The sequence below is a fragment of the Schistosoma mansoni genome, chromosome W (assembly GCF_000237925.1).
Source record: "Schistosoma mansoni strain Puerto Rico chromosome W, complete genome".
Classification (NCBI taxonomy): domain Eukaryota; kingdom Metazoa; phylum Platyhelminthes; class Trematoda; order Strigeidida; family Schistosomatidae; genus Schistosoma; species Schistosoma mansoni.
In genome coordinates this window covers 54,377,922-54,392,824 of record NC_031502.1, presented here as the reverse complement: position 1 = coordinate 54,392,824, position 14,903 = coordinate 54,377,922, and the positions used below count along the sequence as shown (strand labels likewise).

General features: G+C 33.4%; 2 protein-coding genes across 3 annotated transcripts in view; both read left to right on the top strand.

The window, feature by feature from the left end:
* Smp_073470.1 (retinoid-x-receptor (RXR)) overlaps positions 1-2,451 on the top strand; it is a gene marked incomplete at both ends in the record, with an annotated part of 35,332 nt that extends 32,881 nt beyond the window's left edge. Inside the window, one exon of one of the 2 annotated variants that reach the window (XM_018790178.1) lies at positions 503-2,451. In XM_018790178.1, the coding sequence (XP_018655548.1) occupies positions 503-855 (353 nt within the window). The remainder of the gene's footprint in view (positions 1-502) is intronic. The other variant, XM_018790179.1, reaches the window with a different exon arrangement.
* Positions 2,452-14,096: 11,645 nt separating this feature from the next.
* The window catches only part of Smp_161930 (putative actin), a gene marked incomplete at both ends in the record, with an annotated part of 1,546 nt that continues 739 nt past the window's right edge, over positions 14,097-14,903 (top strand). Inside the window, 2 exons of the mRNA XM_018790177.1 lie at positions 14,097-14,222; positions 14,542-14,813. Of these exons, the coding sequence (XP_018655546.1) occupies positions 14,097-14,222; positions 14,542-14,813 (398 nt within the window). The remainder of the gene's footprint in view (positions 14,223-14,541; positions 14,814-14,903) is intronic.

The window sequence follows — 14,903 nt, the reverse complement described above, 5'->3', positions numbered from 1 at the left end:
CAGCAACAAGGAAATATCGAATTCTCTACAAATTTTTTTTGCCATATTACATACGGCTATAATCTAGTTTCGATAATGATATCTGTCTTTTTTCTGATATGATTGAAATTCATTGATCACTCCATGCAGAAATGTATTTAATTCAGTCCAATTAAATTAACTTACTCGCCATGTACTTAGGTATAAGCCACACTCTATATTTTGGGGTCTGACGATACTACTACTACGATACTACCAAACCGTAATAGGCGGAACGGGGTTTGAACTTGAGGCTTAGTGGTTAGAAGTTGAACACTACAATCATTAAGCCACCACTCCAAATCTACTTAAGTAATACTCTTATTCAGACTATACTTCATTACATAATCATGTTTCATGTAACGTCGAAATTACTACTATGTCATTTGTTAATAATAAATAAAGTTTTTATCATTCATAACATTTAAACATTATACCCTCACTTTCGTTTCTTTTTGTTTTGTTCATTTACACATTTATTTAGATTCTATGACTTGTCTTAATAATATTCGGTCACTAATTGAATTGTTACGTGATCAAGTTTATGCTGGCCTAGAATATTATTGTAATCAAGTTTGGCCAAATGCCCCACACGGACGAATGGGACGTTTATTACTGAAACTATCCAATTTTCAATCAGTTGCTGCACGTATTGAAAAGTTAATATGTTCCAATGAATTAAATAATCTGTTAAATAATTTAGAATCTATATTTTCATATTTATCTAAGAAAAAAGTAGACCATTCAAATTATATCAGTACAACAACTACTACGACGACGACGATGTCGTCTACAACTACCAGTACTAGTAATAGTATTCATCTCGAATTTTCATAATATATATATAATTAAATCACTTAAATTTAACTGATAGCCAATCTATCTATTTGCCTATCTACTTTTACAGCTTTTATTCACGAAAAACTTTCTTCCTATAAATTATGTACAAAAGTATAAAACGTGTGAAAATGACTTAATTAGCCTTGTTTATGAATTCATCATTGTTTTGTTCATTCTAATTTTTGCATATACATAGTTTCAAGTGAATACTTAATTGGTCTTCTTTTTTATTATTATTATCATTATTTAAAAGAGAGTTTAGTTCCCGTTTGTTATTACTTGTGTTTTGTTTCCTCTTCTCTGTTTTAATTTTTCTCTTCCCTGTTTAAATGCCATCACCTCACTCCCTACCCTTTGTGTATGATTATTTCTTAACTTCTCTTACAAAAAGTAAACAAAATTCTAATAAACAAAAACTATTCCATTGTTTTTTTTTTCCTGCATGACACAATTGAAATGAGTGGATGCTGTGTTTTGTTTATGTATGCCTCTATGTGTATGTGTGTGTATAGAATGATATTCTTCCAATTTTAAAGCTTCTTTGTATAACTTTATATCTTCAAAAAACAAAAGTTTTTTAGCATTGAACCAGAAAAAAAAAACAAAACATGTATTTTGGCTGTGGTTTAACCTGTTTTTCTTTTATATGCGACTTTTACGCTTTTTTCTTAGCTGAGAAAGGAGGGGGCAGCAGCAAATTAGCTTATAATTCATTCGATTATTGTAATGTGCAGATTCAATTTGTTTCCATTAAATATTTCAATGGTTATACATTGCTATGACCATTCTCAGGTGATGATAAAACTTTTAATCGGTAAAATTTTTATAAATATTTACAACTATTTTATTTCTTGATTGTTTGAATTTCTTTTTATTAATTATATTATTTTCTTAGGTATTTAACAATATTTGACGGATTGGGAGGGAGGGGGCTTGGCAGTTGTTTTTCTTATTGTATGTACTGTGTATATGATTTTTCATGCCTTTACTTCGGAGGGGGGGCATTAATACGCCACCACTTTTTCTCACTTCACACTTTTAACTAATTCATATATATATGTGACAGTGTAGTGGTTTCCACTTACTTAAATGCCTACCTCTTATTCTTTACAATATTTATTTTTCTTGCTATCTATATACTAATTATATGACTGAGATGTGTGTGTACTAAATAATGCAAAGATTTTAGAATAGGGGGGAGGCGGTATAAAAATACCGGTGGTTTTGACAGTGATTCTTTAGTGAAAAATGTTGTAAATTGTTGCTGCGTTAATGTGACATTGAATTATTTGTCCTTATTTTTCTATACTAAATTTCTTAGTTATAAAATATATTATATTCGTTTATATATTAGAGAATTAGTGGTGGATTACCTCACTTTTATATTACGTTATATGTATATTTCTCAGGTATTCGATTTAGTTGTTTTTAACTTATTCCCTCCTCATCATCTTCCTCGTATTTTATCTATCTTACCATCTAGCTGTCTCAATCCGTTGTATGTATTTTGATAAATACAACCGGTTCGTTTAATATTCTGTTGTTTTGTTTTGTTTGTTTTTTTTTCTGAAACAAATGAAAACAATGACGTTTCCCTGTGTCTTTTTCCTAGTTCTATATTGATTATTTAATTATTTACACACATTGTTCTTTAAAGAAAAAACATATATATATCTCATAGACAGTATTTCATGTCAGGAGTATATATATATGTGTGTATCCGGCATAAACAGTCTCTGTTTTTTGCTTGTATTTTATGTAAAACAATATATCTTAAAGATTTAAGGTTTCTTTTTTTAATCTTTATTTATATATAATAATGTGTTATCCCAGTTTATGAATTCATCTCATCCACCCCCCTCCCTGGCTTATTCTGTGTATATTTTACTTTTAAATTTGTTTTCCCCCCCCCCTTTTCATGGTAATTGTAGTGCTGATGTCAGTGTTGAATTTTTAGATGTTTAATGAATATGATTAAAAGAAAGAAAAATTCAAACAGTTCATTGATATGAAGTGATGAATATACTGTGAAAGGAAAAAGAAGGACGTTTGAATGATATATTCACAATAATTTTGTTTATTATTTACTAATTATCATTACTACTTAATAACAATGTTATTTCTGAGTTTTTCATTGTTATTGTTGTCTCCTTTTACGGATTAAAAATTCTGAGTGATAATGACAGTTATAATATATAAATATAAACATATATTATAGTAATTAATAATAATTATTTGTGTTTTTTTGTTTTTCGATTAATTTGCGATCTATGTTTATCAGTCAATGTGTTTTATTTATTTATTTGAACACATAAATATTGGTACAAAAAAGCACCAGATAAATATGCGCCGTACAAATCTCATACGATTTGTGTGAGGGCTGTGATACTGTCCAGCTGCCCAAACTGAAGCAGGTGGTTTTCTTAGGGGACCACACCTAGAGCCTTTGACCTAAAGGTCTGATCTACAAGGCAGTGGAGCATCGTGAAGAGATGTAGTCTCATGGTAGCCGGTGACCAACAATTGATTCATACGCCATTTGTTCCCTCAGGATACTGGAGCTTATGTGTACCATTAGTTTGGAATCAGGGTTTTCCAACTCTCCTAGGTGGACTTTCCGTGTCCACCAATCCGGTTAAAGCACCGGACATTCGCTTTTTGTCCTCTCACTTTCGTCAACAACACCCCCCGCCACGAGAATGCAATGAGTAGGACTTCTCTGGCAGAGGCTATATACGCATGACCATGTGAGAGCATTTGGAGAGGGAGAGCGTACTCTTCCCACTCTCGGCCGTACCAGGGCATTTGGGGGCAAAATTAAAACACAGTGTCAATGTGTTTACTTTAGATTGAATTGATTGGAGTATTATTTCCTTACTCCTGACGATAAGTTTTGTGAGTATAATCATAAATCTTAAAATAATTATTGATTGATTTAAGTGTTATCAGAATACATCTTCAATATATCGAGGTGGATACATTTGTTTCTCTTAAATATTTAAAGACATAGCAAGCTCAGAAACAAACTATCAATAGCTTAAATCTAAACTAATGATAGCGTGGTTACTAAAGCTCATTGTTATTTGTGGAGATAGTTCCGGGTGAACTCAAAGAAGCTCTGAAAGAGCCTAAGACATTCCATCCAATCTTCGTTTGGAGGGACATTGCAGAATCTTGACATGTAGCTTCCCGGTTGAACACGTGCTAAAAACCACTGCACGCTGATTGGATGGCTGTAATGATGATTTCGTTCTTACTAAAAACTATAAATACCTGAGTGTTTTGTATCATATTTGACACTGATTAGAATAAGGTTTCTTCCTACTCGTCTTCTAACTTGCGACTTGGAGGGTTTAGGCGTTCGAGTGTTCAAGTTGTATGCTGTATAGCAAGAATCCAAGTTCTAGATATAACATTATTAAAAAATTAGTCACTGCAAAAGCTATTAACTTTTATTACCCATCTTAAGGCAACAATCATAAAAGAGTATACGATTTCTCTTACTGAGCGGGCGACAGCTTTGAGAATGAGGAAGGTGTGATAGGTCGTTTAATAACACGGGGGCGCGTTTGCATAATAAGTGTGAACAAGTTGTTTTAATGCTATTCGATGTGTTTGTTTCACTTTTATTAGAGAAAGTGTGTGTTATAGGGGTTTTGCATTACTTGGTTATTTTATTGACTAGTACTGATATAGCCTCTTAAGACAACGTTTTCCCTTCCTCAGTATTTATTTGTCTAAATCTTGGTATTAGCAAGCACTGCATATTTTTTTTTGAGTTTACCATTTGATCAGTTAGTCGTAAACAACGTTGAACCTGGTACATGTATATTGATTCAAATTGACACAGCATATCAACATAGCGAGACAAGTCCCAGAGTAGTAAAAGTATTGACAGTATCAGCAATAGTAGGAAAGATTAGGTATAGACTATGTGATTTGAGTAAACAAATTGAATTCACGGGATTAAAAGTACAAGATAATTTAAAAACTCAAAATATAAGTTAAGACAAAAATTAAGTGCATCTACGCCATTGTGACTGAATATGAGCCATTTCACTCCACATCTCTGATCATTGGTTACAATAATCACTCTGACCCCAGCTAATTAGTAAGCACCTACCAGCATAACTTAGACGGACAATCGGTGACTTCACGAATTGATCATACCTTGATAATAAAATTGAAGAACCATTATTAGTTGTAATGGGAAGCTGAAATATCTTTTGTCTTGGTTAAAATCTCATCAGCACTCAGAAATTCTCTATGCAATGAATTTAAAACCTGAAGGTCTCACAAAAAGCATAATTTGTTTTGGACCAGGGGTTTACATTTCTGAATTCAGTCAATTTCCAATATGACACACCCAGTGTCCATTCACACTGGTGATATGTCTCATTACTGTAATGACTGAATATCACTTATTGTTTTTTTTTCATTCGGAACCTTTTATGTAGGAAGGAAACGAATCAATACAGGATCAGTGTATACAAAAGTGAACTAGAATCCGACCTATCAAAATATTGTATTGATTAAACGAAAGCTAAAAATACCATTTATTACATTTAAAATTGATGCTATTTAATTAACTTAATGTGACAGCTTAATTTCCATTTCAGTCATTAAATGTCTCGTTTACGTAATTGTTTGACAGAATGTTGATTGATTTGAAATCTAGTTGAATTATACTTGCTGTCAAGGTATCCTGATGAAGCATACAAACAACCAAATTATGTAGTATAATTAATAAAAAATTCGAATAGTTTAATATGATATTGATAGTTTCGTCACAAGAAAAAAATATCAATGTAGTGAATGATTTTTTTACGGCTGTTACTCCTAATGGAGCGTAGACCGCCGACCAGCTTTCTCCAACCCACTCTGTCCTGGGTCTTCTTTTCTAGTTCTATCCATTTTTTGTTCATTCTTCTCATGTCTGTCTCTATTTCTCGGCGTAATGTGGTAGTGAATAAGCAGAAAAACAAAAACAGCATCAAACGATACAACTCATAAGAACATGAATAAGATATATTTAATTGAATTAAGAGGTACATTCTACTCATACAATTTAGAATAGATAAACATAACAAGATCACTATTGACTTTTATTCTGATTTATGTTTAATAACATCTCTAGCCGATAAATTGCACTAACTTTAAGGAGTTTATCCAGAGTTATGACGATGAAATCGATGGTAATCTGATTCAATTATCATTGATTATGAGGCAATATGTTGTGAACTAACCACTTTTCTATTTTTATTTTCAGTTCCAGAATCTACAAATAAAGGTTCTGGGATGATAGGCGTAAATGTAATAGAGCTACTGTATTCATTATTTATAGAGGATAATACACATTGGATTATCATCTCCATCATCACTTTGCTAGATGTCAAAATTAATTGGTCCCTGTTATCACCAAAAATGCGAGTTTATCATAACCGATCAGAGAAATCCTCTGGACTTCCATATATTGGAAATGCAAGGTTATAAAAGTATGACAGAGTACAACTGCTCGATGATTGGATTAATCTGACAGCATTAAAATTTTGTCAGATTGACTCTATAGATTTTATCCTACTTAGGTTGACTTCATTTGCTACGTCTGTACAAGAGGAGATTCATAAATTTTCCTACTCTATTCAATAGTTTAATATAAAGGGTGAATCAATGAATAAACAACGATACCAGCTTTTGGCGATGTTATTAGAAATAGTTCACATTTTGATAGTACAGAGTACTTGAGGAGTGAATACGACTTAAGAAGCTTGTATTTCTTCTTACAGTAAGATCATATCATCAGTTTTATATAAGAAACCAATAAAAATGAAGCTTTTATATACTGTTGATCTTTTTTTTCGTATCCAGTAAATCATCTGTACGAATATGTTTGTCAAGTAAGAATTTTTTATATGGTTGAAATCATGAGTCAATTAAATCTAGACCACCAAGGAAAACCTGGAACCACTGGACGGCCGTTTCGTCCTATTGTGGGACTCCTCAGCAGTGCGCATCCACTATCCCTCCTCACGAGATTCGAACCCAAGAACTATCAGTCTCGTGCGCGAGTGCTTCACCACTAGACCACTGAGCTGGCCGTCATCCAACGGTGTTAATGTCTAACTTCAACTGATCCACAAAATTGAGCAACCGTCCACCATTGTCTTCAGTAAGTTACTATCTCACAACAGACCTGGTTGAACTCCACTAGTCACTGCTTCTCACTAGGACTCCAGAAAATACCTCTTGAAGCTAGTCACTAGTGAGCATATGATAAAATGAATTATTATATATTTTACAGCTCAATATAAAGTATAGAAGGAAATAATTTAAAATATTGTGTCTATATTCTTTCTAGTGATAAATATCATTTCAAATAAATACTTTAGTAGATTTCCAAAGTATTGATTTGAATTTTCAGTGATAGCATTCATCATGAATTGACTGTTCAAGATTATGAAGACCATGAATAACGGTATCGTATTTTCTTTTCAATCTTTAATAATAATCACTGTCAATCACATGCAATTGGATCCAAGATTCACGATTAACACTAATACTGAATTATTGAATATGAAGTCGAATATTCATTTTTTTGCTCTACCCAGTGCCGATTATGTGTGGTTACCTCATACTGTTAAGGACTTGTAAGACAATCCAAGAGACTGATGAAAATAAAACCTGGAAATTTTTTAATATATCCTGATACGATACGTTCACATCAATAATGTAGTCACAGTGTTCAGTATACCATGAGAAGTGAATTTTATATGGAGTAATCCCACTATATTCTCAAAAATCATTAGTATTTCACTATCCACTATCCTTAACTCTACGTCAAAGAACTTAAACGCAGACTTTTACGCAAACTGCAGGAATTATACTGGTGGTACTTGAAAATAAAGACAAATTTTATCAAAACGATTAGCAAGTTGCTGTTGAAGTTCATTAATAAATAATGTAGGACACATTTTTGTCTTGGACAAAATGGTTACTCATAAGTAGTGTAAATGAAATGCAGAAATTTTCAATAGTCCTGAACATTACGAGTGTGATGGAGGCGGAACTAATTGATTAGGTTTTAGAACTAGTAAGCATCAGACGTCTGTTAAACCCTACCACGAAACCGATTTCCAGTGCAAACACACTAGGGATCGGACCTAATAGATTCAATTCCTCCAGGAATTGCATGAGCTAGAATACAATTGCCCATGTACTGTAAAACTAGTCGATCAAATTTAGACTAAAGTTCTTATACAATTACCCATATATTTGTAATTTTAGTTGATTCGTGATATATCGTCACTATAATCCAATACCACTGGTGACGCTTGTCTCACTTATAACATAGTTGCTCTCTATCACCTACAACTTCTTACTAGAATCTCGAAATGACATTTGTAATAAATACAGTTGTGAGATCAAGGGTAATGCATTCTCTGGTATGTCTCACCTTCCAGAGTATCTGTAATCTTACATGTAAACTTTAACAAAGTATCACTTTCTGTATGTCAGAAGAGAGAACATCAGTTTCGAAAGTTTTTTATTGATTAGATGAATTACGAAAGTTAGTTAATTTATTTATTAGTGATCTTAAACTACTCATGAGTAGTATGAAATTTATCGAATATTTTAAAGTGCGAAGAATTGATTTTCCGCCTAAGTCGGTATAACGAGATTACATTGGATATAGTAATTCCTTTATATTCTCCAGACTGTCTTCATGTTTCAGGTAGAAATCAGATACCTAAGTTTGTTTCATTTTTCACCGTTCACTATTGCCAGTTGTTAGTGAAATTAATCGAAGAATTGGTAGCAAACATTTAATCAATAGTTCATTTATTTTCAAGGAAGAGCATTGAATAACTGTTTCCCCCTAGTTTGAGACTTTTCATTAGTACACACCACTTGTCTCAATCAAGCTACTATTTTAAGGATCGTATTTAGCAAAACACTACTGAGACCACCGAGTCGCAATCCATAATTTATTTTATTTCTATTAAGGTAATTCTATCGGTTACGGCTTCTCATAAAAACTTCTTTAGGAAATCGATCTCATCTAGTGTTACTAATGAACACAGAAGTAATGGTTAATAAGGTTTGTGTAGTTAAATATTCACTAAAAATCAAAAGTGGATAGTTGTGTATCATAGAACGACTAAAGCTTTAAATAAAAACCAGTGGATCCCAACCTCCGAACTAGAAAGTATCTTGATAACTCTAATGCGACTGAAGTTTCTTGCTTCGACACCTTTTCAGATTATAAATGCTCACTGTTCTAAGGTTTTTGACTAACGTGGTTCTAGAGCTTGAACGAAACAGTTTCCCTGTGTTCCTCGTTTGTCCAGTTGGTAATCACTTCATGATAAAAATCATCATCGTACACGAATGCTCTGTCTCTCAACCACTGAGCCATGTGGCTGAAGATCCTGGGTTTAACTCCCCCGTAGAGAGTTGTGGATTTGCACTTCTGAATAGTCCAACACCGGGACTAGACGGTCATTCAGAGCTTCTAAATCTGACTTTGATCGGTTCGTGATTTCAGTGAAATTCAACAATCTCCAGAACCCTATGCCGAACTGGTAATCTCTTAAGTCATTGCGAAATGATTCTCAAACTTTTGGTAATGTTGTGTTCCCTAAGTTATGTAGTCGGACTAAGAAAATTTCTTTTTTATTTTGATGAATAGCATCTTAAGCTCCTACTTCGTGTAGAAGTGAGCTTTTCAGTTATTTCACAAATATTATGTCAGTCTATTTATTGCTTTTGCTGGTCACCACCTGTCTATACAGATTTTATTGTCTTTATTTGTTCTTGAATTCTTTTTGACTGTCTTTTTCTATGAAACCCCAGCCTTATGGCCGACTGACCTCTTCTGTGTGAGTCCATGAACTGAGTCTATGTCGATCTGCCTGTTGATTACTAATTGATCTGAATCTCATACTTCTAGAGATGGTTTACGAGCAACATTAATTTTAAATGGCATGAAAATCCCTTTAATGACCTCTCACAAATGGTAAGGCAATCTGTTTCTTGGTTCCCAGCATTAGTTCTAAAACTATTCTAATACACTTAAATTGAAATCACCTTCAAATTGTCGACTTGTTGTTCTATCAGCGGATTGTAGTGGCCATTTATCTGATTCCAATTAGATTGTTTGCTGATTTCTATTGAAATATACATGCCACCGATCTTCGTATATACTTATCGACTTAAATCGCGCTAGTGAATAACGGAATTAAGTAGGCCAAACGATCAAAGAAACTGAGCGAAGAAAGAGAAGAGAGAATGAAGTGGATTGAAATGACGCTCAGTGGAGAAAGTGATTGAGCCAACTCGACCTAGTCAGGTGCGACTCGATACTTATAGTCAGACAAAAATAGGTTACAGATATGTGGTCTGGCAAGGGAATAACACACACGCTCTTATAAAAACAGTCAATGTTAATAAGAGAATAACTGACAAGGTCGAAATGTGACCCAAGAAGAATGAATAAATTGGTTTGTCCAGATGCTAGCATAACGCATGTGGACTTGACATAGTACTAGACATTACAGTATATGAAAATCAAGTTTAAACTTTAATCTATACATCGAATACTGCGCTTATTTGTAATGTGAAGATGAGTTATTCAGCTTTTATCTCAATGACTTCTCAATTAGGTCTTCTTGTTCCAAATGAAACAAACCCTGATTAGATACAACTACTGGTGGTTTATTCAGTTAAGACTATCAAAAGCACAAATGTTAAGGGGTTCTCATGATAACCAATCAAGATGGTGGTTGTTTCTCTTTGTGTACTCTCAGGATAAGTAATGTATCATTTTAAATATGGGTCGTAATATAAACAATATGGCTGAAGGTACTTCTGTAGATAATCTAAGGATTAAATATTTACTGCAAACAACAACTGATGATGAGGATATAATAAGAACCATGTTTAATGGAATACAAAAATTAGTCGTTTTTTCATTAGATTTTACTTGAAATCAAGGTAGTTGTTATATCCACTATCCTACTACTTATATATTAGAAAAGGGAAACCAATGTGATTCCTATGATACAAGTAAGAGTACAAGTGAAGATTTATTCCCTTTCTAAGACAATTTCATCAAAACAAGTCATTCAAATAAAATCAACCCATGTGTATTTTACATACATAAATCACATATGAGGAAAAATGCATAAAGATACTGCTAAAAACACCTGAGTTAATACAAAGAATATAAATATCACACTGAATGAGAGTTCACGCCTGTCACCCTGAATTTACACAAAAAATATCGATCTGAAATAATACCACCTTTTTATATTGTCATATTGTGGTGTGTGCTACTTGTGTCAACATAAGTAGTATATAACCAATCAGATGTGAAATGCCTAGCAACAGAAGATTGAGAAGATGGAATCGAAAAGAAAAGAAACAGAGAGTAATTGTTGTGGCAATGAAAAAACGATGAAGTTTGAGACAATTGATAGAGGATTCACAAATGAAGTATTTAATTTATGGTTTTCACATTTGACGAAAAAACTGTAATTTCTTAGTAAAATGCAATTGATTGTCTCCACTTTCATTCCCGTTCATTACAATATCACTAAATAGTGCTACTAATATTTGATTAGATCATCTATACATCAGTAAAAATTCAAACCACATTGATTTTTATCCTTATTTAGTAAAGAACTTGATGCATTTCATTGATTCAGACTTTGAATTTCATACGAATAACGTCGAAGAATTCTATGATAGACTAAACAACTACATAGGATTATATAAAAGGTTCAAATCGCTGGATGATATAGAGACAATGTAGTCAAGTGTTTTTGCAGAACTTCATAAAGAAACTGTAGAGAAAAAGAATCCGTATTACAAAGTTTTGTATAAAGTGTAACATTCCATTTACTTTGTCCAAGGCCACTGAGTTGCTTGGTGACGAAGCGGCTTTTTTATTGTAACGATCATTCTTAAAATAAGCAATTTTCTCAACCAAAATAAAAGTCTAATTAAAAACTTTCCTTAACAATTTAAATTGGTAGAGAAAAAAAGGAAACTTTTAAACTCATTATTTTACATGACAGCTATTTAAATGTATTCAAAGGTAGTTTGTATTAGATAACACTCGTTATCATGGCATATTTTCATAACTAATAAGATCTGTACTATTTCTGAGGTTCAAAACTACATCATTCAGCAGTTCACCTCCATTTATCATCATTTAGCTCATTTGGACTATGCATAACTTCATGTTAGTACATATTTACTTCATTCGTGAATGAGAACAGCATTTCCATTAGTCATATACTATGGTTTTATTAACTTTCAGTCTTGTGGTTGATTTGTGTAATCATATAATTAGGCCACTTAATGAAAATATCGTAGGTAGGCTAAAATTACCATTCAAAGTATTCATTAAGTAAAGTTTGTTAAATAATGATCAGAACTACATTTACTAAATATTATGGTCAATTATTTAGATTAATTACTTTATACTTGTTAGATGATTTGCACATAGTTGAGCAATAGTTTATTGATAAAATCATTTGACTTTAAATCAATAAGTGTTTAGTTCGAACTCTGTTCCCTCTATCCTTTTTAGATTATTCGTTAGTATTATTAAGACCCATATAAACATTGTACTTAAATCTATATTTTATAAATGAGCTCACGAGCCGAATATCCAACATTAACTCTACACAACACTTTCTTAAAAAAATTCTTCACTAAAAATCGATATCCTTTCAAGTACTGAACAACTGTTTCATTTGGCTGAAATATTAAAAAAACAAACACAGAATACCTGTATCGATAACAATAAACTATTTATGTTCTATATTGTGAATTATCTAAAGTTGATTTACTTACTTACTTACTTACTTACATACGCCTGTTACTCTCAATGGAGCATAGGCCGCCGACCAGCTTTCTCCAACCCACTCTGTCCTGGGTCTTCTTTTCTAGTTCTATCCAACTTTTGTTCATTCTTCTCATGTCTGAAGTTGAACCATGCAAATATTGAGCTATACGGTAACATAATGTTCACTAAACATGATAGTTCTGCTTTTCAAATCTATATGCAGCTAAATTTACATTGTTTAAAAAAATCTATGCAACTGAATAACGACATTCGTTTTTTAATTGATCATATCAACAATGAATTAACAATTGAGAAGTTTCTTTCTTCAATCATATCAATTATTGAGTTCATGAACTGAGAAATGTTAGACCACCATTGAAAACTTGGAGATACTCGGATGCCGTTTCGTCCTAGTATGAGAATCCTCAGCCGTGTGCACCCACGATCCCACATGCGCGACTCCGACTTAGGACCTTCAGTATCCTGTGTGAACACAACCTGTAGACCATTGAGCCGGCATCCAACGGTGTTAATGTCTAACTTCAACCAACCCACGATATTGCGCAACCATCCACGATTGTCTTCAGTGAGTAACTGCTTCACAACAGACACGACTGAACTCCACTGGTCACGACTTCTCACTAGAAATACAGGAAATCTATCGTGAAGCTGGTCGCATGATAATTATCAGTATAAAATTGAGGAGATTGTCGAGTTTCTAATTGAGATCGTGAGGGATCGTGGGTGTGCACCGTTGAGGAATCTCATACTAGGACGAAACAGCTGTCTAGTGCTTCCAGGCATTCAATAGTGGTCAGTTCATGATCTCGATTAAAAACTCAACAATCTCCACAATTCTATATTGATATTGCCAAGTATCTCTTATTTGCAAACAAAAAAGAACATAAGCCGATATTTTAGAAAGAAATTGATATGTACCTTATAAAAGGTTTATTGCCTATCATTCAGTGTGTGTCCAGAAAAATTCTAATTTCAAGAATATTTTATTGATTGAATAAATGAAGTGAGGTTAACACACATAATAACCTTTCATTCAAGTTTGCATCTCTTTATTGTGCACAACTAGGATAAATCAATAAATCTGTTTTTAGTGCTATCTACAAATATAGTCACTTAACATTACGCTTTAATGATGAAGGATAGAGAGGAAGATAATAACCTCTTTAATCTACGATTCTATTGGTTGTTCGAAAAAAAGACTATCTTCCCATATAGTAAAAAATTAAAGCCATATATGGGCATCAGTTGTGCCAACATGATGACATATATAAGTAAGAGATTATCTAGGGTTAATTCACTGTATTTCGAAGTTTATCACGCTCAAGTCAGTTACCTTTTATCAAATTCAATAAACTAAGTGAACATGGCCGACGAGGAAGTTCAAGCCCTTGTTGTTGATAATGGATCAGGGATGTGCAAAGCTGGATTCGCTGGTGATGACGCACCAAGAGCAGTGTTCCCTTCCATCGTTGGACGACCTCGACATCAAGTAAGTATAGTCATAAGATTCATTCAACAAGTCACTTTCCCATTTTATTGCATGAATCTATTGTCATATTACAGTAATGTCATTTTTAGTTAAATTGATCGTATCAGTTAGAAAAGTTGTGATACCTACAACACAGTGATAGGATGTCGAGACATCTATCCATATTACTTCACTGTGAAGCACTTATCACAATCATTCTAATCATACATTGTCGTTGTTGTTGCTGTTGACATATGCCAGCTCTATTCGACAATAAAATGTCATTTGAAGTGCGATTTTAATGCCTATTTCTCTCTGTCTTTCTCTCCCTATCTCTCAGGGTGTGATGGTTGGTATGGGTCAGAAAGACAGCTACGTCGGTGATGAAGCACAATCGAAACGTGGTATTCTCACACTGAAATACCCAATCGAACACGGTATTGTGACGAACTGGGATGACATGGAGAAGATCTGGCATCACACATTCTACAATGAATTGCGTGTGGCTCCAGAAGAACACCCTGTCCTGTTGACCGAAGCTCCATTGAATCCGAAAGCCAATCGTGAGAAGATGACCCAAATCATGTTTGAGACATTCAACACACCAGCCATGTACGTCGGCATCCAAGCTGTACTGTCACTGGATGCATCGGGTCGTACAACTGGTATTGTGTTGGCTCTGGTGATGGTGGACACACTTCC